The sequence below is a fragment of the Lepidochelys kempii genome, chromosome 9, assembly GCF_965140265.1.
Source record: "Lepidochelys kempii isolate rLepKem1 chromosome 9, rLepKem1.hap2, whole genome shotgun sequence".
Classification (NCBI taxonomy): Eukaryota; Metazoa; Chordata; order Testudines; family Cheloniidae; genus Lepidochelys; species Lepidochelys kempii.
Window position 1 is genome coordinate 76,962,178 of NC_133264.1, and position 27,323 is coordinate 76,989,500.

Below are 27,323 nucleotides of genomic sequence, written 5' to 3' on the forward strand. Positions count from 1 at the left end.
TGGTCCGGACAGCCACAGAGGAGAGGAAAGTGGTGAGAAGAAGGAAGAGGAGCACAAGTGAGAGAGCCAGACTGTGCCGAAAGGAGCCAGGTCCAGCTGGAGCCAGGTGAAGGACGGAGGAACCATCTGGCAGGCAGGGTGATGCTGTTGTTCCTACTCCACAGGACATTGGTAAAGAACCACTGGAGAAAGCTTTCCTGGGCCTGGGTGTTCCTGAGGGGAGGACTGCGGGGGCCTGGGCTAAGCATCCAAGTTTAGTCTGGGATGTGTCCGGCTTTGATGCAGCAGCTAGGGGTCTGCAGGGAGCCACAACAGGCTGGGGTGTATACCTGGTGCAGTCAGGAGGCAGGGGCTGGGGGGGAACTGAAATCATCAAGTGGACATTTAGCATTCAGCACAGCTACCAGCAGCTAGCGGAGCTCAGTCTGCTTTCCGGGAGGCACTGGACTAAGTTGCCCCAGGGAGTGACTGAGAGCCCCGTGGGCACAGGGTACGTGCTTTGTGTGCTCCCAGAGCAATGGCCCAAGCTCTGGATGGGGCACATGTTTGGAGAGGTCATAAAATCCCTGTATGGCATTTGCCTGGGTGTGTTCTGGCTAATGAAGTGAATGGGCCCTGCCCTTAGGCTGCTCTCTGGACAGACCCCAGGGAATCCTAGCATGCAGACCCTTTGCCATGGGAACAGTCAGTTTGAGGGAACTCCCTCCTCTTCTGACTGTAGCACAGATCCTGCTGCCCAGGACAGTCCCAGGGAATCCCAGGCTGGAACTCAGCTCCCCCTTCTAAGCATCCCTATTAAAGGGAGATTGCTTTTACTGGACTCCTGTACAGAATGGGTCCTTTTGTCATCCTGTGATAGGGTCACCTTCACTGCTGCAGAGATTGTTCAGGCTCTCATGGGAACCATAGGCCCCTAACTGAAGGCCAGGCAGGGGGCCTGGCAGCTTCCTGGGGTAGACGGTTACTGGAAGTTGCTGCAGGAGAAGTGTCTTTGTCTTTACCTTCTTTTGTCTTTACATTTGTCTTTACCTTCCCCAGCTCGTTCCCTCTCCTATCCGGCAGGCCCATCGGAATGATTTGAGATGAAGAGTGTACCAGCATTCTGGACGACCAGCCCTCCTCAGCAAACTTTAGCCCCGTTTGGCTCTGCTTGGACCAAGTTAAATGTTCGGGGGATTTCCGCCTGGCTCGGTTCACATGGTCGTGCAGATCCAAGACAGTGTCTCCTAACGGGTGGAACAGATGAATCAGAGACCACATGCAGGACATGCTGATCTGAAGCTGGCACAGCTGTGTTCTGATCTTCAGTCCCTAATTTATCCAAGGGCTGGGAGCCCTTCTTGCCTCAACAAATTTCGCTGCCTCTGTATTGAACCCTCTGGCTTGGACCCCATTAGTCTGGCCTGATCACTGACAGCAGCTGCTGATCCCAGAGCTTCTGTGGCAGCAGGATCCCTAGGGTGGACTTACCTTTGGGGACAACTTTCAGTCCATGCCTGACTAGCTCAGAGAATGACAGCAGCAAGTTGGTATCACCGGGATATCAGTCGTGTTGTGGCTGAGGATTTGTTGGCCAAAGCTGGGAAGGATGGGTGCTTCCTGGTGCGAGACAGCGAGTCCGTGTCTGGGGCATACGCCCTTTGCCTGCTGTAAGTGCCCAACTCACTTCTCATCTTTGTCTCTCTCTGTCCCTTTTCCTTTTTCAGGTTCTGACTCTTGTCACTTACAAACCTGCTTGTTCTGCCAAAAGGCTCTGATCCAGAGACCCAAATCCCCAGTGCCCAGACCCAGGGTGAGAAGCAGGCTGAACTTAGGTGAATGGTTCCTGGAGATCTCTCTCTGCACCTCAGGCTGGTGCCAGCCTTTTTAATCCCTTTTGTCTCTGACGGTGCGCTGACTCCTTGGAGCATTCCTGGAGAGGTCAATAGGGAATAATGACACAGAGATGCCCTTTGCTAATGAGGGCCACCTTATCCTATGGTGTAAACATGCACACACGCGCACACATTGCTGTGAGAATCTGGCTCTGGTGTCTCCAGGCTGCTCATCGTGGGAGTGACTAATAATATTGCTGAGCGCTGATAGCCTTCAAAGCCCTGCACAGACATTAACCAAGTGGGTAAGGATTGTATTCCCATATGGGGAAACTAGGCACAGCGAGGTGAAGTGACTTGGCTAAGGGCACAAAGTGAGACAGTGGCTGAGTTAGGTTTAGACCCCTGGTGTCCCTGGTTCCTAACCCATGCTCCAACCCCTAGATTACAGTGCAGCTATATCAATGGAATGAGCATGAGTCTTTCTAGTAGAAGTGACTACACAGCCTGACTGTAAGACAGTCCTGGCTACAACTTGAGCGATGTAACCTGGGAACCCTCTTTTCTGAGAAGTGGCTAAATGAGATATCCCATCACCACCGGCCCTTCCCCATGCAGGGGAAAATCCTGTTTCTAAGGGGACCTGGAGTGCAAGTGGCTTTGCCTGGTTTAAACAAAAACAATGAGGAGTCCTTGTGGCACCTTAGAGACTAACACATTTATTTGGGCATAAGCTTGCATGGCTAAAACCCACTTTATCAGATGCATGGAGTGAAAAATACAGTAAGCAGAATATATATCATAGTACATGAAAAGACGGGAGTTGCCTTACCAAGTTGGGGGACAGTGCTAACGAGCTAATTCAATTAAGGTGGAAGTGGCCTAATCTCAACAGTTGACAAGAAGGAGTGAATACCAAGGGAGGGAAAATTACTTTTGTAGCGCTAACAAGGCCAATGTAATCAGGGTGGCCCATTTCAAACAGTTGACAAGGTGTGAGTTACTTTTTGTAGTGACCCATTCACTCCCAGTCTTTATTCAGGCCTAATTTGATGGTGTCCAGTTTGCAAATTAATTCCAGTTCTGCAGTTTCTCTTGGAGTCTGTTTTTGAAGTTTTTTTGTTGAAGAATTGCCACTTTTAAGTCTGTTATTGAGTGTCCAGGGAGATTGAAGTGCTCGCCTACTGGTTTTTGAATGTTACAATTCTTGATGTCTGATTTGTGTCCATTTATTCTTTGCATAGAGACTATCCGGTTTGGCCAATGTACATGGCAGAGGGGCACTGCTGGCACATGATGGCATATATCACATTGGTAGATGTGCAGATGAACGAGCCCCTGAGGGTGTGACCGATGTGGCTAGGTCCTATGATAGGTCCCTTGAATAGATATGCGGACAGAGTTGGCAATGGGGTTTGTTGCAGGGATTGGTTCCTGGGTTAGTGTTTCTGTTGTGTGGTGTGTAATTGCTGGTGAGTATTTGCTTCAGGTTGCGGGGGCTGTCTGTAAGCAAGGACTGGCCTGTCTCCCAAAGTCTGTGAGAGTGGGGGATCATCCTTCAGGATAGGTTGTAGATCCTTGATGATGCGCTGGAGAGGTTTTAGTTGGGGGCTAGCGGCGTTCTGTTACTTTCTTTGTTGGGCCTGTCCTGTAGTAGGTGCCAGCAGCCCTGCTCTGGGAACAGGATCTGTGAAATGTGGCTGCGGAGGCAGTGACCCTCGGGTCTGATTCTCCATTTACACCATGTTCAATTAATCAGTGTAAGGGGGAGCAGAATCAGGTTCTTAGACTCCAGAAAGCCTGCCCCAACTGTGTCCCCATCTGTCCTAGCAGCGTCTGTCTCTGATGTGGGTGTCCAGTAGACTGACTACACACTGTGTGAGACTGCAGGGTCCTGCTAGTGCTGTGAGTGCGGGAGTGAGTCACGCAGGTGGGTGCAATCCAGACTCTGTAAAAACAAAGTCACCCCAAAACTCAGCAGCAGCCAGCCCGCAAAGCACACAGTTAACTCTTTAGATTCCAGGGCACAGAGATCCTTTAAATGTCCATCCCTGGCATGGGAAAGTGTTTGCTAAGTCCTCACCCATGCATGGCACTGCACAAAAAGGACATGTCCCTGATGAGGACAGTATGTGCAGGGAACTCAGAGTGGAGTTTTGATGCGGGCCGCCTATTCCCCCCATGCTCCACGTATTCGTAATTCCTCTAATAATTCACTCTTCACTAGGTGGTCCGTGGTACCCAGACCCTACTGGTGCCCTTAAGTCTAAAGTGGCATTCTGCTCTAAAAATGCCTGTATACAAATGGAAGTGAAAAGCTGTCATTTTTTTTCGAGCAGCCAGTGCTGCAAACTCCCCTGGGATCGGATAATTGCGCTGGACTCTTTCTGGCTTATCAGCAATAAGGTTCTGCAATTAGCTAGTTAGTTAAGAATTGTGTAGGTTATGCAGGAGCTCCCACTGAGCCAGTTCCCTCTCCTCTAGCTGCACTGGCTCCTGTAGGCTTTATAGGAGTAAAAGACTGTGAAAACCAGTTTGTCACTGCAGTCAGCAGATCTGGACTCTGATGTGCGTGGCACTCAGATCTGGTGAGTAAGGAGGAGCCATTTTTATACAGTCACATTTCTGATCGTAAACACAATTTAAAATTTGCACTAGCAGGCAGAGCAAGCTGTGCAGCTGTGCAAGGACTGGATGAGCAGAGATTCTGTAGGTCAGGGCTGAGTGCATTGGCAGATCTGTGTGGGAGCTCAGGGCTGGACTAGCCAGGGGTCCTGCGGCTCTGGATCAGAACGTAGTAGCAGGGCTCTGCACTACATTTGGCTAGCCAGTGCTGTCCAATTGCTCGTATTCATGAGGACGACATTGTATCAGGTTTATCTAAACATGGTTTAAAGCCTTTGGCTGGAGCTTAACTGCTGGGTGTGATCTGAGTGGGCAGGTGTCCCTTTGTGCTGTCAGTGACTGAGCTGCCACCCTGATCCCAACTCCCAACCAAGTGACACATCTGCATAACTCACTGAAAGCTCAGCTAGTAGTCAGGGTGCTGCAGGAATAAGATGCTGTTCCTTTAAGAGTCTTGGAAGGATGCCGTTCCATTTCCGATATTTTCCTGGCCCAGAGCATGGTATAAATTACAAACACATGGTCCTGAGGAGTGTGGGAGGCGCAGCGCATGCTGGGGATTTAACCAGTGAGCTGCCCAGGCCCCCAGAACTTGCAGGGGCTTAGATACTGCTAAGCACTTTTTCTCTCCAAAGCTCTTACTTTGGTTCTGAGTAGCTGTGAGGTGTTCGGGGTCCCAGAGAAGGATGCGCTCTCACTAGCCCAGGCCTAGGCTGTCCTTTTGTGGGCAGTTTAATTCACACTTGAACAGGAGTGGCCACATGAGCTGCAGGAAGTCTGGCTCTTCAGCACGATACCATGGGCCAGGCCCACCGTACTTCAGCTGAGACCCAGAATTGGAAGCATTTGTAATCAGTGGCCTCTCCTGAAACCTTTGCCCATAAAGTCCTTTTGTGCTTGGCCTGTCACTTGAGAAGGCGGGAGGGAAATGTGTCACTCAAACCCTCCCGCCACACCAGGAGTGAGGGCTCAAGTCAGAACCAGTATCCAGCTGCAATGGCCTTGTGGGGGGTTCTTTGGCCAAACAAGGATGTTTATCCATGTGACAAGCCAGTTAGCTTCAGGCTTCAATGGGGGCAGGGCATACGTCCATCAATGGGGCTCCCTGTCGTGTGGCCTGGGTTGGGGGCAGCTACTACAGCTTAGATATTTTTATTTCCAGGGTTAGAAGCTTAATTTCTCTGCCCCCTTTGTCCCAGGTACTAATTACGGGTAATGCTCTGAGAGCCAATTGGGCCCTTTATCACAGTGCTGGGGATCGTTGACTGCTGCTCCCAAATGGGACAGAAATTTATGATGTATTTGTGTTGTGGCAACACCCAGAGGCCCTATTGGGGTAGGGACTGCACTCACATACACATGGTGAGAGACAGTCCCTGCCTCAGGGAGATCATAAACTCCCCAGACAAGACAGAAGCTGGGAGAATGGGAGTATTATTGTCCCTCATTTCCCTGAGAACAACTGGTTTCCAGATTCATCCAGATATAGTGGAGCTCATGGGTGCTGCTGTGATCCCTTCCTGCCTTCCTAATGGGCTAAAGGCTCTTCCCACCGTCACTGGCCCCACCTGACTGTTAGACCCACAAGGGTGGAAATGTGGTGTTGATACTTTGTTGTTTCCTCCTAGGTTCCAGAGACACGTGCACACCTATAGGATCCTGCCCGATGAGGAGGGGCTGCTATCCGTGCAGGTGGGTGGAGTGGGGTCCACTGGCTGCCGGTGGGAAGGAGGCAGCTGTAGCAGAGATGCCCCAATCACTAGTATTGCTGTCCCTCGAATCTCTCTCCTTTGGGTGTGCTTAAGGCACCTCTCTGCATGGCCTCTAGGCATGGAGATCCCCTGTTGGCTGTGTGATTTGGGGTTTGCACAGGAAGCAGATGTGGAAGGATCTTGCCTCCACCCTCTACTCTGCAGATACAAACGGGAGGACACACCACTGGCAGCATCTGGGGATGGGGTGTATGTGCCTCCCTCCCTGCTGGGAGCCACAAACTAGCACTGTGGTTTCCTTTCTGCGTAAGACACCTGCAGTGCTCAGAGCCCACAGGATGTGTTTCCTTTGCACAGACGTAGTGCGTCATAGCCTCAGACTCATCTCTGGTATGGCCTTGTGCTCAGCGACAACCTGGGAACACAGCTTGCTGGCCGCTCGATGCTGATATTGCATGCCTTCATTAGATGTTACAATCATAACTGGGATGGCTCTAGAGAAACATCTACTTCTTCCCATTTCCTTTCTGACTCACCTTGAGTTTCAGCTGGATACAGGATTCTTGTTCACTTCCTGTCCTAAACTGCTGCATGTGATTGGGTGACATCTCTCAGAAAACAGTGATCATATCCCATCCAAGAGGTGCTCCCTTTTACAGCCCTGCACTGCTCCACCCACTCAGATCAGACCTTGGCTCTTAGCATGTCCCCACTTCTCCCCTAACTTGTGCCAATGGCACCAGCCTCCATGCCCCTTTGGGTCTTCCTCCCATTCCCATCTTTCTGATGGCTGCCAGGTTGCCCCCTTGTGTGTGGAATGATCTTCCTGTCCCAGAGCCCCCATCCTCTCCTCACTCAAATCTCTCCTGAAGACAGATGCCCATGAACAATGACCCACATTAGGCAAACTCCCTCCCTCCCCAGCACGATGTCAGGGCAGAGGAGAGAAAGCTAAGGCTATTTAATGTTCTAAGTGAGCGCCCTCCCCAGGGTCTTGTGGAGTGTAAGTTCCTTGGGACGAGAACAGTCTTCCATTGCACCCTGAGCCGAGACAGGCTCATTAGCTGCACCTAACAGAGAGATATAACGTTTCTAATCCTTCCTGGGCTGGCTGCAGGATGCCATGGGTATCCAGAGTCTGGGGTGGGACGTGCCAGAGCAACAGCCATTCTTCTTCTGCCCTTAGACCATCCAGGGCATCCAGGCCAAATGCTTCCGCACCCTGACTGATCTAATAGGGGCCTACCAACAACCCAACAATGGCCTGGTGATCCCACTGCTCTACCCTGTCAACAGAGCAAGAGAGCCAGTGGAGGAGGACTCTGGTGAGTCTGGAGGGGCTGGGGGGTGCGTGTGTGGTAAGGGGGGCATTTAGGGGCTGGATGAAGCCATGGACTGGGGAAGGAAATGAAATGGGGGGATGTGGAGGGTGCAGATCGGCCATTCAGCTCCCTAAGAGAGTGAATTATAGTCTTCTCCTGCACCTAATTGTGCCTGGGGGTCATGGCTTAAATGGGGTGTAACATTCCACTCACCCCACACCCGATTGACCCAGCGAGGATGCTGGACACAACGGGGAGATTAGGGATGGGCTTGGGGGAGGGGAAACTGGTTTCTTTTCTCTCTTAAGATACTGTGCCTTTGTGTTTGCAGATGGTGAAGATGGCAGAGCCAGCCACCCTCCAAGCCTGGTGCCTCACAGTGGGATCATCGCGGGCAGCACCAGTGGGTGGGTTACTGCTCAGCCAAACAAGGCCCAGATATCTCAGCAGCTGCAGCTCAGGCTGCAGGAGCAGGTTCACAGCAGGTACTGCCTGGCACACCTGTCACAGAGCAAGTAGCAAGCACTATATACTGGGATGTCCAGAGGCTGCTGGAGCGAGCTACCCGTGCATGTGCGAGGAGAGCTAGGGTGTCCCTTCCCTTCCTCCTATGGAGAGTGGAAACTGTCCCATTGGGAAGGGCGAGGCCACAGCAGTGGGTGGGGGGGGAATTGGACAGCTTGATTGAAGGGCAGAGTGGGGGCTGTACCTCTAGCACCTGCCTTTGCCCACAGGTGGTACTAGAACACCCCTTCTTGCCCAGCCCCACATGGTGAGAGTGAGATTGGAGAGCTCAGGGTGCCTGGCAACGAGCCCGGTCTTTTCCCGGAGGTCTGCAATAGCCGCTGACTTTCCCCACCATGGTGCCAGGGGCAGCACCTGCATCAGCACAATGGGGGCAGGCAGCTGGGGCTGCCAATAAGAAATTCCCTTGCACGCTCACACATCCCCACCTGTTGCAGCCCGGCCAGCGATTTCATGGGATTCATGGCCGAGTACCTCAGTCACCACTTACAGCTTGACCTGGAGGCCCTGAGGAATGGGAACCTGCAGCTGAGACACCTGAGCACAGCCTTAGTGACCGCCTGCCGTGGGCTGCACAGGTGAGCAATGAAGGGCAATAGACTCATCCTAGTCAGAGGCAGAAAAGCCCCATGAGGTCCTAGGGCTAGGTTGTTCTTTCCTGTCTGTTCTCTAGAGACAGGACGTCTGGTTTACATGTCTCATACCCGGCCCTCTCAGTTCTTCCTCTGGGCATCTCATCTGTGCTGGGTACAGATGCTGTCTGCTACTTTACACGCTGGCCAGCTGTTCTCTGCTGGGTAAAATTGGCATCTGCTGCTTTGCCTGACCTTCCCCTCGGGAGTCTCGTATGTGCTGGGTACAGATGGCACCTGCTGCTTTGCAAAAGAAAGTCCCCCTGCGAGGAGGCAGCTTGCACAAGGCCTTTGCGAGGAAGCCAGGCCAGTTCCTGCATCCAGAGCACCTTAAAGCTGCAGACCTCCACAAAACGCCTGTGTGAATTTCTTCTTGTGTGGATTCTGGGGGAGTGTGGTTCACTGAGCTCATCCACAAGCCGAGAAATCCCCACCTGGAAGGTCTCATGCTGTTCCCTTTGCTTGGTCTCAGCCCTAATTACAGCCCCTTTCTCCTCCCTCCCAATTATCCCTCTCCCTCAGTGGCTGCATCCTTCAAATTCAAGTGCCTAAACAGCAACTGTGTTAGCAAGTCACTGCAAAGCACGCCCACATCGCAGAGCCAAGTCACCCTGCAACAAAAGCCTTTAAATCTGGAGGCCCTGGCAAGATGCCACAGCCAGGCCTCAGCCACCTCTGGAGATTGGAAGGCTTGGGGCAGCAGGGGTCCCAGCTCAGACCGTACCAGCCTGAGGCAGCTGAACTAGCCTCCTGCACTGCTTCCCTGAGCCCTGCAAACCAGGAAAGGGCACGTCTGTAATCCGGTCCTCAGCAGCCTCCTCATTTTGAGTCAGCTGCAGGGCACTGTGATGGAGCTTCTTGGGCAGTTACTGTCCCTGCCGGGACTCTGGGAGGGGCCTGATCCCAGCCCCCTCCTTGAGCTTTGTGGAGTCTTAGGCCCAGCCCTGCTTAGACTCCTCCGGCACTGAAAGTGTCTCTGGTTTGCTACACTCTCTGGTGGGAAGGACCCGTTCCTGGCACTGTGGTGTCAGGTGGCACCACCTGATGGCACTCCCCACGAGTAAGACAGAGGGGCCTGATGTGGGATTCCTGCCCCCAGCCCAGCTTCTCTGAATGGGTGTGACTGGTGGCTTATCGGGAACTGGGAGAGGACCAGCAGGGGTGTCCTGGTGACTGGCTCCTTGGACCAAACAGAGCTTCCCCACTCAGTGCTCTTCCCTTTGCAGTGAGATTGACTTCACGCTGGCTGGTTTAGAGACTCTGGCCAAAGTGTTTGACCCTCCGGCTTCCCCTCGGAGCCCCGTAAGAGAGCAGGTGAGCCCTCCCCTTCCCCAAAGTGCTGGCCCAGGGCAGGGAGCCTCACTGGAGGTGTCAGCATGTCGAGGCTGGAGGGGGAAGTTGGTCATGGGGGATTTCATTGTTTGGGTTTCGTTTTCCTGCATATCTTCACCCATAGAGGGCACCATGCTCCTTTCCTGGAGCGAGGCCCAGCCAGCTGCCTGTGTTCATGAACCAAGTGCTAGAGCTCAAATCCAGAGGGAGTTCAGATGCAGCAGGCTAGATGCTACAGTGAAGGTTGGAAATTGCAATGCAGGGACCTGGGAGAGGGAGAATACTTAAGTGGTGGGGTGGGGCAAGTCAGGGATCTGGTCTGGGACACCTCAGCTGGACTGACGCAGGCCAGAGCATCTGCCTGGGAGTGGAGACCTGTGTCCTGAGCCAAAGCCGCCCACGCTGTTCCAGCCCTAACCTGCCCTCACTGCTCTGCCTGTGCACCTCAGTCCTGTGCCGCAGCTCCCTGCACAGACCTCCCCCCAGAGGTGCTAATTGTGCTAAACTGGGTGTGTATGTTTTGGTTCCGTAGAGAAGTGTCTTCAGACCTTCCCAACTATTTGCTAGTGACCCAAAGTGCAGTTAATAACCATTAGAGTAGGGTGACCAGATGTCCCGATTTTATAGGGACAGTGCCAATATTTGGGGCTTTTTCCTATATAGATGCCTATTACCCTACACCTCCGTCCCGATTTTTCACATTTGCTACCTGGTCACCCTACATTAGAGAGTTGTTTTTTTTTTTTTTAGTTTGGCAAATAGTAAATTTTCTGAAAAATGCATTTGTGGGGCACCAAAACTATTCAGAAATTCAGCAAATAGTTTAGGCTGAGAATACCTAAAATTAAGTTTCAGAAATGTCAAAATGGTTCAAAAAAATCTCAATTCACGGCAACCTCCAAAATGCTTTGTTTGACCCAAGCAACATGTTTTTGCGTTTTAATAAGGAAAAAAAAATCAGTTTGGACTCAAAATGAATTTTTTCAGATTTTCCAGTTTGGCTACCAAACTTGGGGGAGAAAAACCCAGTTTTTCATGCGGCTCTATTCGCCATAGGTACTGAAGTGACCCTGGAAACTGGCTAAGGTTTCTGGACATGTCCACTACAGTTTAATCTGTCATTGCTGCTTTAAAAGCACCAGGTATCAGAATTTGTCTCTCTTTCTGTTCAGGGTCTCCTGGCCGGCGATCCAGACCTTGAATTGCTCCTCAGCAAGATCGCCACTGTCAACCACCTGCTCTCCTCTATAGAGAAAAAGGTACTAATGAGTTTCTAATCTCAGCACACATTGCTAGGGCTTGGGACCGTTACTCTGCAAAGAAGCCCAGGGTAACAAGTTTGCCACACTGCAACCATGGCACATGAACAGTGCATTTCTCATGGATTAAGCTACAAGAAGAAGAGAAAGAGAGCAGAAGTTAGAATTCCATTAAATATAGGGAGATTTAGAATTTAAGATCCCAGAGGAAGTAAATTTAAATTACAAGAATTACAGCAACAACCTCTGAAGAAATATCCTTTTATAAATTCCCCCATGAAGGGTAGAAGAGCTACTAATTTAAACCTTTACTAATGTCCCCTAGCTCTCCAGACTAGAATAAGATCATTAAACTTGAGCAAACTCCTGGGATAAATTAAAACCCAGATAGAGCAAATTTCTACTAGGTTGAGCGCCCAGACATTAGAGACAACTTCAGGAAGAGCACAGGCCTCTCATTAGATTAGAGGGAAGGAAATTCCTTCCACCTGGAGAATGCTTTATAGTTCCTTAGCCCCACCCCTAACAGGTTCTAGCCAATCAGCCCCCCCCACCCCCCCCCACACACACCTTACTCACAACTCGCATTACCAATTTAACACTTTCAAAAACCAACCTCTGCCTCTGGGCCTCTCTGCTCTTTGTATTGCCCCACTGGGTCACCTGGTTCCCAATTCCTGCTCACTTTCGCTGAGATGTCTATCACCAGCAGTGTGACATTGCCACTCCTGCAGGACAGCCATGAGGGACAGATCTGTGTCATCGCCTCCTTCCCAGAGCAGAGCATTGTGATTTGTAGCTAAGCCATCACTCTGGATGCCTCCATGGCGAAGCTGACGGAGTCTGTGTATGGCTCTCCCAAACACGAGCTGTTCACCTTGTCCCCATCCTGGGTGAGAGGAGCGCTGGGTGGGAGGGAGCACATTCTGCTGACTGTTGCCTGGGTTCTTCACCCTGATGGCTCCAGCACTGCCCAGTCAATACATGCCAGGTAGTGCCAATAGCTGATGGGTAAATTCAGGCACCAAAAGAGGAGGTGACTGGTTGCAAGCAAGTCACTGGCAGGGCCAGGAACAGAACCCAGGGCTCCAGTCTCCCTCTCTGACTAATAGGTGGTGTTGCCTTCACTTTAATCTGTGCAGACACAGAGCAAACAGCAAGTGGTACCTCATCAGGACCCAATTCCAAAGTTCCCCCTGCCACTTGTTGTGCTTAGCAGGAAGGCCAAGCCATGCCCTGCAGCCAGCAACATGTTAGAATCTCCTGCTCCCACTAAACCCAAGTTCACCTGCTGGCAAGGCAGCTGGATTTGAACCCTCTCCCTTGGGCAGCTGGTTCCTCTGTTTGTGTTGCTTACCACCTGCCTGCCTGTCTCTGACTCTTTCTCTGTAGGTGCTGAAGACACTGCAGGAGACAGTGATCAAGCACAAACTGGCTCTTCCCAGTGTGGCTGTGGTGCACCCACCTACTGCCAAGCCTATGGCTGTGCAGAGCTTTGAGGTGAGAGGGGCACCTAGGTGTGGCAAGCTCCGCTGCACTGCTCCTGTCGGGCCTTTGATAGGGCCTTTCCCAGCACAGGCAGAGACTCGGGTGGGCATGATCAGCTTGGGCCCTACATAATGTGGGGCCTGCAGCTTGTGGGCCATCTGGGCAGTGGGATTGTCGGAGCGGCAACATGGGGTGTGATTTCCCCTTCAGTCAGCTGAGAAAGCCAATCTGGAGGGAGGGGCAGGAAATCTGTGGGGCTGCCCTTCTCCTGTTCTCCAGTGGACAGCGGGAGCTAGCGTGAGAAGAGCTGGTTTATACCTGCCACAATACATTGGGGTTCAGACATAGGAGTGGAGGAAGTCAGCCTTCAAGCAGCTACAGCACCTGCCTAGTGAGCTCATCGAGCAGTGCCCCTCCAGCAGAGGGGTAGCCCCTGGCCCATCTGTACACTCCAGGGAGATACAGAGATAAAGGGGCATACATTCCCTGCTGCTGCCCTCAGTTGCACCCAGCCTAGTTGCACCTGCCTCAATAACCTAATTCTTTGTGCTGCAGGTGAAAGTGGGCAAAACACAGAGGGCTTCCCTGACAGTGGACGTGGAGTCTGGGACAATGGCCATCACAAAGAGGGGCTGCAGCTCTCCAGAGGAGATCATCTCTCAGGACAAAAGTAGGGGAAACCCCTTCATTCCATTGACTTGGCGTAGGCCTTGGAAGGTTGTTGGGTAATTGGCCCATTGTGGAAGTAGACCCATGGGAGAAGCAGCAGTGAGAGGTCAAGAATACTCTGTGGTGCACAAATGGAACATGACCATCACTAGGCTGCCTGGCTGAAGCCAGGGTGATGGGCTCCTTCATCCTGGGTAATCTGCTGAACAGTTATCCCAAGGACGGGAGGAATAAGCCAGAGCCTGCTGGATGCACACAAGAGCCCCGCTTGGTGAGCTCAGTGCCGGCTGCCTTCCTGCAGTGTGACATCCTGGGGGAATGAGGGGCAGCCGTATCCACAGCCCTCTGTGTCATGCTGAGAGGCAGCAGCAGGACCCTTCCTTTGGCATGTATTGGCTGTGCTTTTGGGGGTTGTGCTGTTCTGTGTCTCACTGTCGCTGGCGTGGCTGTCTTCAGTCTTGCAGCTGATTAAATACCAGAGCATGCAGAGCAAAGTGAGGCTGGTGTATGACAGAGATCAACACAGAAGCCTGACCAGGGACTTCATCTTCCAGAACGCACGGGTAAGAGGTCCTCCCCAAGCTGGGCTCCCGCCAGCTTCACTGCAGCAAAAGACTAGGGCTAGGCCTCAGGGCAGTATTTGCCCCTGGTGCAGACTAGCCCTACTTGTGGGCTGGCATCCAGGCTCTCTCTGCCCGACCTCTGAGAATTGGCCGGTAGGAAACCCACTTATGCTCTGCTGTATGTGGGCAATGAGGGGATGTTGGCGTGGAACGTGCAGGGGCCCTTAGACCAAGCTCTCTGAGTGACACCTGGATGTAGGGTATTCTGTCCCCCACAAAGGGATCATTGAAAAAGTCGGTGAGGGCTTCCCCTCAGCACCCAGGAGATGGAACATCACCATGAAACCAGAGAGGGGAACAAGGGGCTTCAGCCCATCCTCAGAGCCAGGTGCTCATGTGGCTGTGCAGCACTGCCCTCTGCTGGTGTGGGAAAGACCTCTCAGGCAGCACTGCTTTCCACCTCTGGTGTGAGTCGGCAGAGCTGGCCCTCAGCTTATTGGTATCCAGTAGAGAGGAACCAGTATCCTGATTCCCTGTCTGTTTGCTTTTCTTTTCCCTGTGCTTCTTTTCCCTGTGTGCCTTGCATGTGTGTTTACAGGTAGCTGATGACCATGGCACTTATATGAATCACCTAGATACTATGCTGGGAGGTGCACTGAAGAGAGCTAATCACAGACTAACCCTAGACTCTGAACTGTTCAGCAAGGAGGCTTGGCCTGTGAGGCTGCAGTGTGCTCCATTGCTTTCTGCTGGAGCATGGGGCCTCCTCTCCCTCTACTCCTTAGCTGGTAGGAGCCTAGAGATTTGCGGCCCTGGGGGTTTATTATTATAGTGGGCCCGAACCCTAGTGTACTAGGCACTGCACCACACAACATGAAAAGACAGTCCCTGTGCCAAACAGTTCACATTAAGTGAAGACGAGCGATGACAGGTGGATGCGGACAGACAGACGGGGGAGAACTAGGACACAATGAGACAATGCTGGTCAGCACGACTGACAGTGGTCTTGCCACACCAGACAGCCCAACCATGGTCAAGTTTTATTCTCATTGCCTCTTTCCATGATGCCCATGTGAGCTTGACTGTGGTCCTGGAGGCCCTTTCTCCTGTGCTCTTCTCCTAAGAAGTGGGTCGTAGGACAGTTACATCCATTGATCATCACTAGACAGGGGGTTACAGCTAAAAGCAGGATTGTCCACCACTAGGGATGCTCCAGGGTGATACAGATGAGCCCTGCACTGAAGACTGGTAGTTAAACATTGGCCACCACCAATCTGCAGATCTGTGGGGACAGACCTGTGGCTCAGCTTGGGCACCATGTTTTCTTGAACTCTGCCTTCTGTGTCAGGACCCAAGCAGGCAGTCGTGTTCTTCTCTTGCAGAAGCGAGAGGCCTTTTGTCAACTGCTGCAGCTCATGAAGATCCAGCATTCCAACCTGGATGAGCCAGACCTCATTTCTGTGTACGTTGGGACATGGAACATGGGTAAGGAGTAGGGACAACTCAGAGACCTCCAGCGTGACAACGGGTTCTTGTTGTGAATCCAGGGATAGTTCTGGAGTTGAAATCTCTAGAGATTTCCAAAGGGAGCAATGCCCAGGAGTTCTGAGATCCTTGTTGAGTCCTGGTGGGGTGAGAAGGTTGGAGAAGCCCTCGCCATCAGGCCTTACCTGGGCTCGTCTGCGCTATGGTGGGTCAATATCATGATGCATCTGCCACACCTTGTATTTTTGCTGAGTAAATAGAGCTGCTGATATATGGTCAGTGGTGGTGGGACATGGCAGCAAACCTCAGAAACAAGAGGTCTCTTGGCTGGACTCAAGAGCTGCCATGGTACTTTCCATCCTTGACAGGGGACCTATTAGACCCCCCAGGGCCTGGCGCAGAATGAGAGGTAACCAAATCCCACTTCACCCAGCGTGGTTCCAATTCATGGACTTCATATTCCACCAATGCGCTTGGGTTGGTGCAGGGGTGGGGAGGCAATTAAATGTAGCAATCTGATCCCATCTCTCGTTTCTCCTCAGGCAGCGCTCCACCTCCCAGGTCCATGGCTTCATGGCTGACATCGAGGGGATTGGGACAGACTCAGGATGAGACCACAGCCGGCATCCCACATGACATCTATGTTATTGGCACCCAGGAGAACTCGCTGGGGGACCGCGAATGGGTGGAGTTCCTGCGAGCCTCTCTGAAGACCTTGATGTCCATAGATTTCCGAGTGGTATGGGCCCAGGCCACCCCATTCACCCAATGCTGAGGGAGGGACAGCACCCATGTCCCCTAGTATCCCTTGTTCCTCTTGATTCCCCTTACCTTACCTGCCCTCTCTGGCTTTGTAAGGAGCGGTGCCTGCCAGCACTCACTCAGTAAAGAGCCTATTGGAAAGACTTACCTGCATCCAACTATTATTGGAAGTAGATCACTCAGCAACCAATTGTTCTGGGGCTGTTACACCCATAACCAACTGCCTAAGATAAAGCCAGAGGGATCCAACACACTACCAGAGCCCTTGACAAGCAGAAAAGATGCCCTCCCCCAATGGAGCCTGTTGTTGGGACCTGGTGCTCAGACACTTTGGTGGCTTGTTTGACCTCACCTTTCTGCTTCCTTCACCATCCCCCTTGCCACCTGTTGGCTGAAGGATTGGAGAACAGTTCAGGGACCCACAAATGCTTCCAGTGGGAGATGGGGAAGCTGAGCTTGTCCTCTCACTTGTGTCCTCTTCTCTCTATCTCACGGCCCTGGCTTCTCTCTCCCTTTCTCCCCATTGGGAGAGTAATTTCTTCAGTTGAATTGAATTCTATCTTAGCTATCCTCGTAGGTGCCTGCCTAGGCAGGACATGTTCTCTGATCTGTGTGGTGCCATTTTTCAGGCTGTGGCCTCTACAGCTAGGCCTTGTGGCACGGATGGCCATGGTCATGCCCAGAGAGCTGGGACGAAGGCCTGAGAAATCTCCCCACAGCCTGAGCTCAGACAGGCCTTGCCCAGAACCCAGGAGTGAGCTAATGGCTCAGGCCAGACCCAGCAAACGCTGCAAATCCAAACCTGATTTTGGGCCCAGGTAGGGGGTGTTTGTACACAAGGCTTCAGGGATGCCTTGCCCAGCTGCAGGAGGGTTGCCTATTGCAGCGTGATTTCCAGAAGAGGACAGTGTGCTCTCATTCCCCTACTCTTTCTTGGGGTGGTCTCACTCCCTCCCCAATCTCATTGCAGGTTGCCTTACAGTGCCTCTGGAGCATCAAGATTGTGGTGCTGGTAAAACCAGAGCACGAACGCCGGATCAGTCATGTGAACACGTCAAGTGTGAAAACAGGAATTGCAAACACACTAGGTGTAGCAAAAGGGGAAGGGCATCTGGGGGCTGGAGTGGGAGGAGAGGAGAACACTGCGGGGCAGGGGAATGCTCGAAGGGCCATGTTGGGGTGGGAGGAGGGACATGTTCCAGGGCCATATCTGGGGAAGGGGCAGGGGAGTGGTCTGGGGTCTGTATCTGGGACAGGGGGAGGGGAGCTGGGGAGCAATCTTTGGGTTGTATCTGGGGCAGAGGGGAGTGCTCCGGGGGCCATACCAGGGGGTGAGCAGGTCTCAGGTCCCAGTGGGGATCAGAGCATATGGGGACAGCCAGGTCCTGTGCGGAGCCCCCAGCAAGGGGAACATGCAGGGCTGAGGGCTGACTGTGCCTGGTGTGTTTCCTCAGGTAACAAAGGGGCTGTGGGCGTCTCCTTCCTTTTCAACGGGACGTCGTTTGGGTTTGTGAACTGCCACCTGGCCTCGGGGAGCGAGAAGACACACAGGTGATTGGGGGGCTGCTTCCTGAACCCTGTTCCTATATGAGACCCTCAGGGGGCTGGGAATGCCAGCACAGCTGCCCCATAGCCAGTGCATCACCTCCTGTATTGATTAACCACGTCCTGGCCTTTCCTCTGCCTCAGCCACAGTCAGCCTTCATCTCAGCCTCCCGGCCACGGCCAGACAGCCTGGGTACTGGGCTGGACATGCTCACCCAAAGGCTGCGCTCTTCCAGCTGGCTGGAGTAGATGTGTGCAGGGCTGGGACACTGTCCAGCCTACTGCAGGGCTGGGGAGAAGCCAAGGTGTTGGCTTGAAGGGGCTGGGGTTAATGCCACTTTGATCACTGTCAAATTGGAAGGTAGGGGCTGGGAACTGGCGAGGTCAGGGAGAGGGGCCTTGTGGGGGCAGGTAGGGATCAGGGCGAGCTGGGTCTCAGGGGGATCTGTGGAGGCAGGTGGGGTCCTGCGGATTTGCAGGGCAGTGGAGTCCCGGGGGATCTCCCTGATTTGCTCTGCCTTGTGCCACCCTCACCTGGTGCAGGCGGAACCAGAACTACAGTGATATTCTGCGCTCTCTGGTCCTGGGTGACAAGAGACTCGGCAGCTTCGATCTCACCCTGCGCTTCACCCACCTCTTCTGGTTTGGAGACCTCAATTACCGCCTGGATATGGAGGTCCAGGTAGGACACTGGTCCCATCTGTGCCCTGGGTTGCTGCTGAGCTCCGCACAGCTGCTCTCGAGAACGGGCTACCTGTGGGAACACTCTTGGGGCAGGCAGCTCAGTCCCTCAGCCCAGCCCAGCCCCAAAGGCATGCAGGGGATGGGTGTGGACTGTGAACATGGAGCTCCTTGTCTTCTCTGAGGACTCCTGTGGTGGGAGCCCGTGCTGGGGGAAGGGTACAGAAAAGCCCTGCAAACCTTAGCGCTTATGGACCTTCCCTTCTTCCCTCGCAGGACATCTTCGCTCATGTGAACAAAAAGGAGTTTGAGGCCCTGCTGGCCGTGGACCAGCTCACCCTGGAGCGTGAGAAGAACAAGGTGTTCCTGCGATTTAGTGAGTGCTATGGGGACAGATGGGGAGCCCACACTGCCCGCCCAGAGCACTGCCTGCCCGTCTGCAGCCTCGCCCCCAGCAAGGCTCCCGTATACCATGCCCCCTGGCCACCTCCTGCACTCACAATTCAACAATGCTTGAAGGCAGGACAAGCTCTACAACTGCTGCCAAAATGTGCAGGAGAGACTGGAGCCCCCAGGTCCCCAAAAACAGCAGATACAGCACAGCCAGGATGGGGTTTGGGGTTTAACCCCTGACAAGATGCAGATAACAGCTATGGGCCAATGAGCTTCACCACCCCCCCCACACCTAGACTCCACAGATTCACCCATCCAAGCCACCACTCTGTCGCCTACCCCAGCCATGAACAGTCTAGTGTCACCTCCCAGCTACATGGTGTCTAAATATGCAAGAAACCTTGAGGTGCACAAAAGAAACCCGGCTTCAGGTGGTAGGCTCAGTGAGGTAGATGGCTCAGCTTAGTCCCCAGCGGATGTTTGTGCACAGGGCTGGATAGCAGAGGGGCTACAGGCCAGGGTGGAAGTGCTTTGGCAGAGCAAGAGCAGGGATGAAGTTCAGGGCTGAGGGGCACTAGTAGATGTGTGTGTGTCAGTGGGGGAGGAGGTGGTTTTTCTAGTCTGACAGAATAATCTGACTGGATTTCTCTGGCCTTGCCATGGGCTCTGTGGGCAGTATCTGCCTGCCCTGGGCTGTGGGTGTCTGGCACAGTCTCGCCTCCAGGTCTTCCTGTTTGCTCCATTTCCAGGTGAGGGAGACATCTCCTTCCCTCCCACGTACCGATACGAACGGGGCTCCCGGGACAGCTATGTCTGGCAGAAGTTCAAAACCACAGGGGTGAGTGTCTGGCCTCGAGAGGAAGGGGCTGGGATCTGGCCAGGCCTCCCATGTGGGACTGTCCCAAGTGAGGTGCTCCATGGTCCTACCTGGCTGGGAGAGGGAATAGGACTGGGCCCGCAGGCTCGAGTTTGTATTCCAGCTGAGTTGCATTAAGGGTAGGGATGAAGACACTGTGGCTTTGAGCCATCCCTATTCTCAGGATGGATCCCTGAAGCTCCTCTGGCTTGTGCTGGCTGCCTGTGGCCACGAGGGAATAGCTGGACCAAGGAAGTCCAGAGTGAGGCAATGGCAGGGCTGGGGTTAGGGCTCGAGAGCTCCTGGCTCCCAGCCCAGTGCTCAGCCCACACTGCCTCACCCTACACTCCCTGCCTCTCTCGCGCTGTGATCTGTGCTGTCCCTGAACAGTGAGCAGCGGGGAACCCATGCCTTCAGGGACACTGGGATGAACGGTACCCTGCCCTTGGGAATGAACAGGATAGTAACCTCCCTAGTTCAGCTGGGAGGGGAGATGCGCTGGGAGTGTCGGAGGCTGCAGGGAAATCCAAGCAGCTCAAACCAGGCTCAGCCATGCACCTAAAGCTTATTTGCTCTTGGTTGTAGGTGAGAATCAACGTTCCCTCGTGGTGCGATCGCATCCTGTGGAAGTCACACCCTGAGACTCACATGCTCTGTAACTCATATGGTGAGTGAGGAGCCCCGGGAGCTGCCTAGAAGCACAAAGGCCATTAGCCTGGCACCTTCAAGGCCCAGCCTGGAACAGGGGCATGGAACAGTGGGTTTCTGTGGCAGTGACGTGGCTCCCTCTTCCGTGTTTCAGGCTGCACTGATGACATTGTGACCAGTGACCACTCGCCTGTCTTTGCCACATTTGAGGTGGGAGTGACATCTCAGTTCGTGCCTAGGAAGGGTAAGGAGGCTGCCTCCTGTTGGCCACTGGACAGGGTCGGGAGGGCCTGCTTCCCTGGTGGATCTAGGGCTGGAGTGCTGCAGTCCTAGCCCCGTATGTGCTGAGTAGGTTCTGCCATCACTTTCAAAATGCAGTGTCCTCAGGGCCAACACATGTCGCCACAGGGCTACCAGCCAGCAGTGCTGGTTAGCATTGTTAGTGAGGAGATGAATAGGTCAATCTTTGCCTGGGGAGTAGGATCCAAGGAATTCATTTTGCTGACCCTGCAGACAGACCTGAGCTATGACTGACCCCTCCCTGCTACTTTTGGGGTAGTAGCAATCTGACACCCTGCCCAGGTCCTCAAGGGGTCATGTCAGCCAGCAGGGGAACAGCCCATCTGAGGGGATAGATCTGGGGACAGGGTGGGGCCCCGTCAGCATACACTGATTTGCTGTTCTGTGCTGGCAGCTCCTGGCTCCAGCCCCGAGTCCCTGGCCTGCATCGAGTGGGACAGCATCGAGGTGATTGTGAAAACAGCCAGCCGCAGCAAGTGCTACATTGAGTTCCACTCCTACTGCCTGGAAGGTGAGAGCAGCCTGGGCATCTCTACCGGCCACATGCCAAGCCTGCCTAGCACCCGGAAGGGAGACCAGCAAGGAAAACCTAGCGCTGCCAGGGGGCAGCACAGGTGACATTCCTCACGGAGTCAGTGCTGACCCCGGTGCAGTGCTAAGGGGCGCTGTGTTGCAGAGGGCTCCTCAGAAGGGGGTGCCGCCCCAGAATCGTTACTGACCTCAGGGCCCAGGCTGCTGTGCTGCACGAGGTGCTGTTTTTCAAGTGAGACGGACAGCCAAGCTTCTGGCTTTTGCGCTCATTACATATCCCAAGACATTTTGTGTGAGAATTGAAGAGTAATGCTGGTGTCACACTTGGGTTAGATTGTGACAGCCTTGAGTTTCACAAGGATTGGGCCTCTTCTAAACTTCCTGTCCTGTTGTACACCATTGCTGTGCATGGTATAAGCAGAGGCTACATCTCACCTCAGAGGTGGCTGCATTTCCACAGTGGGTGATGTGCTCTCCGTGCAGTCTGTTCCTGTGTTGGGATTCTTTTTCTGGGGGCAATGGGGCTGGCAGCTCTATCTCAATGGCAAACAACTGGGATTTGTCCTGGGTTGAGTCCACTCCCCTTCCCCATGGCAATGTGGTTGGTGCCTAGCAGAGGTTGGAGCTGGCAGGGAAGAGGCGTGAGGCTGGTAGCAGGTGGAGAGAGGGGTGGGTAGGTTGGCAGCAGGACGCCGCTTTGCTCTTGTAATTCTCTCTTAATTTCTTGCCAGAGTCTCAGCGGAGTGGGGAGAACAGCTCCCAAAGCAGCGACATCCCGGGCTTCCTCAAACTCAGCTGGTCAGCTAAACAGCTGCCAGTGGTAAGCACAGTGAGGGGTGTGTGTGCATGGGCTGTGTCTGGCACAACAAAGGGGAAGCAGGTGAGAAGGACATAGGCAGACTATAAGGAGTGACAGCCTGTAGACTTTGTTAGACTCCCTGGCTCCTCCACCCCTTCCCTGGCCTTGACTTCCCACCCCACTGGCTCTGAAATGCACCCCCATCCCCTGTTCCCCTGGCATACCCATTCCTCTCTCTCCCAGGCCCTGCCCCTGGGGCACCCCATCCCTCTCCCTCTGTCCTGACTCCCTGGTGCTCTCTTTCCCTGGCTGATCTCCTGAGTAAGTTCTTTTGCACACAGAGTGAACCCAGTGGTGAGCACTGGGGCTTTCTCCCTTGCACTACAGGACAGTGGGGTCACTGTGATGTCACTGTACCTAAGCCCAGTGCTCAGGCCCAGAACTCAGGCTTTGTGGCTGGATTGGCAGTTTGCAGATCTTCTGAGAGTTGTTGTCTCTCCCTGTGCAGCTGAGCCCCATCCTGTCGGACCTGGAGTACCTGCTGGACCAGCACCTGCTCCTCAGCATCAAGGGCATGGACAGTTGCGAGTCATATGGTGTGTGTCCAGCACATCCTCTTAAAGGGGGAGTGTTAGGGAGTGGCCAGGATGGCACATGAACCCCACAGAGGGCTAAGGTGATTTCTACTGGGCTCCCTGTGTTCTGGAGCAGCCCAGAGCAGGAGACCAGGGGGATCAGTGTGAGCATCAACATTCGTGAAGGGTCCAGGTCCCACTGTGGCTTAACCTGCCCCCTCCTGAAGCAAGGAGCAAGAGACTAGACTGAGGGACAGCAGCCAGGTCTCCTCACAGCAGTGCAGGGCACTGTCCTTCAGCCCCTGCTGCCCCTGAGACCCAGGGGGAGGACCTGGGGGCCTGCAGATAGTGCAGGGCCCTGACCATCAGAGCAGGCCCAGGAAGGAGAGGCTGGTGCCTCACTGAAGACGTGCTGTAGCCTGAATGTGGTGACCATGGAGACTGACTCCCATCTCCCGCAGGAGAAAATGGTTTCTCCAAGCTACAGGGAAACTAGGGACACATCTGGAGTTTTGGCAGGACAAGCCACCCCCACCCCCAATGGACACTAGCTCTGTGTATATGAACAGCTCCATGCTCCTGGTGGATGTCACATTGTGGTGTGGCATCCACCAGTCCCTGGTCCTAGTACTTTTCCATGGGAATGTGCGAGTGGGAGGAGGAGGATGCTAGCTGCTGTTGGTGGATGCCTGAGTGACTATGGGGTGCCCCACCCTCTGAGGTGATGCTGTGCTCTCTGGGCAGGTGAGTGCTGCATTGCCATGAGATCTATGGTTGGCAGCCTGGCCCAGCAGTTTGAGACTTTCCTCTTCCACCGGGGTGAAGAAACAGGCTCCATGCGTGGCTGGATGAAGGTCCGAGTCCCCAAGGACAGGCGGAGCACACGCGAGAGGCTCTACGGTAATACAGCCATGCCACTGAACTGCTGCTGCTTCAGAGATATGGGCTTCAGTTCCCCACTTGGGGACCAGGGAAAACCCAGAGAAGCTGGGGGGAGCTCCCCTGCAGCCATCTCTCCTGCTCCAGGAGGCACCAGGAGAGGCCAGGCCTGGAATAAGTGGGAGCTCCCCTGCTGCCATTCCTCTTGCCCCCTTCCCTCTAGAGCTCCCAGCAGGGAGAGGCTGGGACTGGAGCAGCTGGGAGTTCCCGCCATCCGGGCTGACAGTTCAGTAGAAACACTTTCCTTTGCTGCATTCCCATTAACCGTTACAGTCTTTGTTCTGTGCAGAGTGGATCAGCTTTGAGACAGACGAGACGGAGTCCGACTTCTCGACCCTCTCCAAGCCAGCTCTGCGTGCCATCAGGTAACGCTGCTAGCATGCCGCGCCTTGGCCATTAACCTGCTAGGACACTTGGTGCTGCCAGTCCAGGGCTCATGATGGGAGTTGTTCAGTTCAGTTTCCGAATGAGGGTGCATTCTGAGCGGGTGAAGTAGCTGCTTGTCCGTCTGTCTTCTAGGATTATCGGTCCATCTGCCCTAGAGTGCCATGGTTGTCTCTCTGTCATGGTGTTGGGGATGTCGGTCAGTTTGTCTCTGCCAGGAACTGGGGTTGGGTTTGTCCCAGGGTGTTGGGATGATCTATCTGTTGGAGTTGTCTTTCTGGGCAAAAACACCCACTCGACTGTTGTCTGTTTCAGGAGCCGGCCCCTCAGCCTCCCGGAGGCAGCTGGCAGTTACACCAATCCAGCCTATTTCATATTTGAGGGAGTCCCCAACACCTGGGCGCAGTGTCCCAGCCTGTCTGAGCCTCCTTACAGTCAGGCCAGTGACAGGCAGGCTGACAGGTACCTGGACCATTCTCCATGCCGCAGGCTCCAGAGCCTGACAGGAGCACAAGCCTGCTCCTCCTCCAAGGAACAACTACAGAGAAGCCCCCACTACTCTGTCCCCGAGATCATCTCCTGTGAGCACCAGCTCAGCCCCTCCCAGATTGGGAGGCACAAGAGGCCCAAGTCAGCCATTCTGACGAGACACCCGCAGACGTCGGGTGACTGTTCCCTCACAGCCCTGCACATGGCCTGGTGCCTCAGTGACATGGACACAGAGTCCCACAAGAGAGGAAGCTGCCTGGACCCCAGCCAGCCAGAGGGCCGGAAGAACCTGCTCCGCCACACCCGCAGCGCCCTGGAGCCACCACCGCAGAGCTGCTGGGAGGGGGCAGGGTCCCAGCGGGACACTCGCCGACTCAACCGTGCTAGAGAGGTATGTCCTGGGCAACCCACACTGGAAAGCACCAACTGGTTCATACGCCAGGTGGACATGATGCATCAAGACAAGACACCCCATGCCTGGCAAGGGCTTCATGCTGGGCCTTGAAGGAACTTCAGGTGTAGGGAGGATGTTAATGCACAAATCTCTGGAGACCTGCGTGTAAATGTGTTGATTGGGCACCAGCGAGCTTGGGGTCTCCCATCCTAGTTCCCTTGTCCACACTGGGTACCACAGTCAGTCTGGCTCAGGAAAGGCCTGGGGCTGGAACAGTAGAATGCTGCAGGTCACAAGGGAGGCATCTCAGCAGAACTGTGAGGGGGGATGAGCAGGGATAGCACAGGACTGGATTCAGGAGACTCGGCAGAGCTGGGGCTAGAGTCATTGCTTTGTAGTCCCCTGGCGTGATGCTGTTGGGCCATATCCTGGTTCTTCTTTCCGAGTGGCCCTGTGGTAGTGGTGATCACCCCGGAATGTTGGCATGTGGCTGAGCCGCTTGGGCCTGGAACAGTATGAGGAAGGGCTGTATGAAAATGGCTGGGATGATCTGTAATTCTTCAGGTATCGTAAGGATAGCGGTGTGTGAGGGCTCATTGGCTCATGTGTACCACTGTGCCTTACTGGAGTATGACAGTCCAGCTCGTGTGCCTCCAGACATCCTGGCAAGAGCTCTGAGTTCAGCATGGGGCAGGAGGAGAGTTGGGGTCTCCTGGCTGAGCCCTGGATGCAGAGCGCAGGGCAGAGACTAGGGGGAGATGACCTGTGGAGTCCCATAGTCCTTCCATGTCCAATAGTCATAGGTGCTTGAGTCCCCTGCCTTGTGCTGCATTGCTGGCTTCTCCCTCAGTTTCTCTCCTTCTCTCCCTTGTCTAGAAATATCACTGACCAGGACCTGCTGGACACTGGCGTGCTGAACACCACTCATCGGAAGCTCATCCAAGCCAAGCTCCATGAGAGCAGCCCCAGGAGCCTGCAGCAGGGACCCAGTCTGAAATCAAACCTATAGTGAATCTGGCATCCAGACTCCTCCGTGCCCTTCTAATCTCCTCTGGGCAGCTGCCTGGTGCAGGGGGTGGAGAGCTGCTGAAGGTGTTCTGTCCCTGGGACAGGGCCAAGATCCGGTGTCACTGGGCAAAGCCTCTGGATTGGAAATATCCCCCTTGCTGCCTTCCTTTGCAACCTTCACTGTCACTCTGATATCATCGTGCATAATCTCCCCTGGCGGTAGCTGCAGAAATGCCCTGTGCATCTGGCTGAGGCTTTGCCAAAGGCCTGGACCCAAAAGGACGTTTAGCCTTGTGGTGAAACTTGCCACAACCCCAAACTGTCTAGCCGGGTTCCATGGAGAGGTGACTGGGAATTCAGGGGAGCCAGAACGTAGCAGGGGAGCCCCAGCAGCTACTGCGACTCCAGCACTAACTTTTCTTCCTTCCCTGTTTGAGCCTAGGGTGACCAGATGTCCCGATTTTATAGGGACAGTCCTGATATTTGGGTCTTTTCCTCACATAGGCTCCTATTACCATCCCGATTTTTCACATTTGCTGTCTGGTCACCCTATTTGAGCCACAGATAGGGCCTGGCTTCTCCTCTGGTGGGCATGGATCCTAATGCTGAGCCCTGTTCCACTTGTATAGAGGCATGATACACTCTGAGCCAGGGGAGGTGGGAGCAACAGTCCATGTGGCCACATTGCACTGGAGCTGAGACTTTTCTTGTTGAGTCTGATACAGCTGATGTGGGTAGTGACTCTACAACCTGGGCTAGCTGGGCACCTCTCCCAGTCTCTGCCCACACAGGTGCTGGAGCACCAGATGTGCGTTGTAGCTTGGTCACAAGGGCTTGATTTCTCTAGGCTCTGAAATGAACTTTGAAACATCACATGGAGGACAGAGCCCCAGCACTGCAGCATCATGGGGCCTCCAAGTGCATCATAGGGGAGAACACTCTAGTCTAATGCACTTATTATGTATGGGCAACAGCTTCTTCCAGCCACCCTGGAGGGCAGAGACCTGGTCCCTCTGTGGGAGAACAAAGCTGCTTGCTCGGCCCCTTATATGGCAGGTAGGTGTTTGCAGAGCACCCCACATCCTCCTGCCATGTGCCTTCAATCACACTGTGTTTAGCTGCAGTTGCCTCATGGAGTTTTTATAGGCTCCATATTGCTGGTTTCTCATGAGATGCACTTTCTGTTTCTGTTAACAATAAAACCACAAAGCTGTGAGGAAGCTCCACATCAAGTCCACTTTCTGGTTTCTCTGACCCTGTGGTGACAGGAGGAAGTTGGTGCTTGAGGCAGGAGGAGGGTGATGGTGCTGGCTAGAACCAGACAAATTGTGAACAAGATTGGTCGAAGCTTTTCCCTCCAGCTAGCTCTAGCAACACATCCATCCCAGCCCTGACCTGCAGCCCTCCTGCTAGTCTTGGTCTTCCCACAGAGCTCTGCCTGTGCCCCTCAAGCCTGAGCAACAACGCTCAAACCTTTCCTAAGCAGAGCCAGGTGTTGGCTGGTGACAGACCTGGTGGGAAGAGGCGCTTGTAAGTCTGAATCACATGCACTGTAGAAGGATGTCCTGGAGGAGCTTGTGTGCGTATGTGATG

The 27,323-nt window shown here is 53.9% G+C and overlaps 1 protein-coding gene across 2 annotated transcripts; it reads left to right on the forward strand.

Annotated features, from left to right (window-relative positions):
* On the forward strand, positions 1–26,950 carry LOC140917674 (phosphatidylinositol 3,4,5-trisphosphate 5-phosphatase 2-like). 2 transcript variants are annotated; one of them, XM_073360965.1, is made up of 27 exons: positions 1–171; positions 1,039–1,649; positions 6,068–6,131; positions 7,338–7,476; positions 7,805–7,958; positions 8,436–8,576; positions 9,857–9,944; positions 11,135–11,221; positions 12,614–12,721; positions 13,265–13,379; positions 13,835–13,941; positions 15,324–15,426; positions 15,969–16,165; positions 17,159–17,276; positions 17,643–17,739; positions 18,277–18,415; positions 18,691–18,790; positions 19,557–19,645; positions 20,249–20,330; positions 20,466–20,555; positions 21,006–21,122; positions 21,874–21,962; positions 22,450–22,537; positions 23,261–23,416; positions 23,745–23,820; positions 24,155–24,719; positions 25,599–26,950. In XM_073360965.1, the coding sequence occupies exons 2-27, from the start codon at positions 1,513–1,515 to the stop codon at positions 25,608–25,610; spliced, it is 3,258 nt and encodes a 1,085-aa protein (XP_073217066.1). In that variant the 5' UTR covers positions 1–171; positions 1,039–1,512; the 3' UTR covers positions 25,611–26,950. The 2 variants fall into 2 exon arrangements, with proteins under 2 accessions (XP_073217066.1, XP_073217064.1); XM_073360963.1 differs by having other exon boundaries at positions 17,159–17,739.
* The last annotated feature ends 373 nt before the right edge of the window (positions 26,951–27,323 follow it).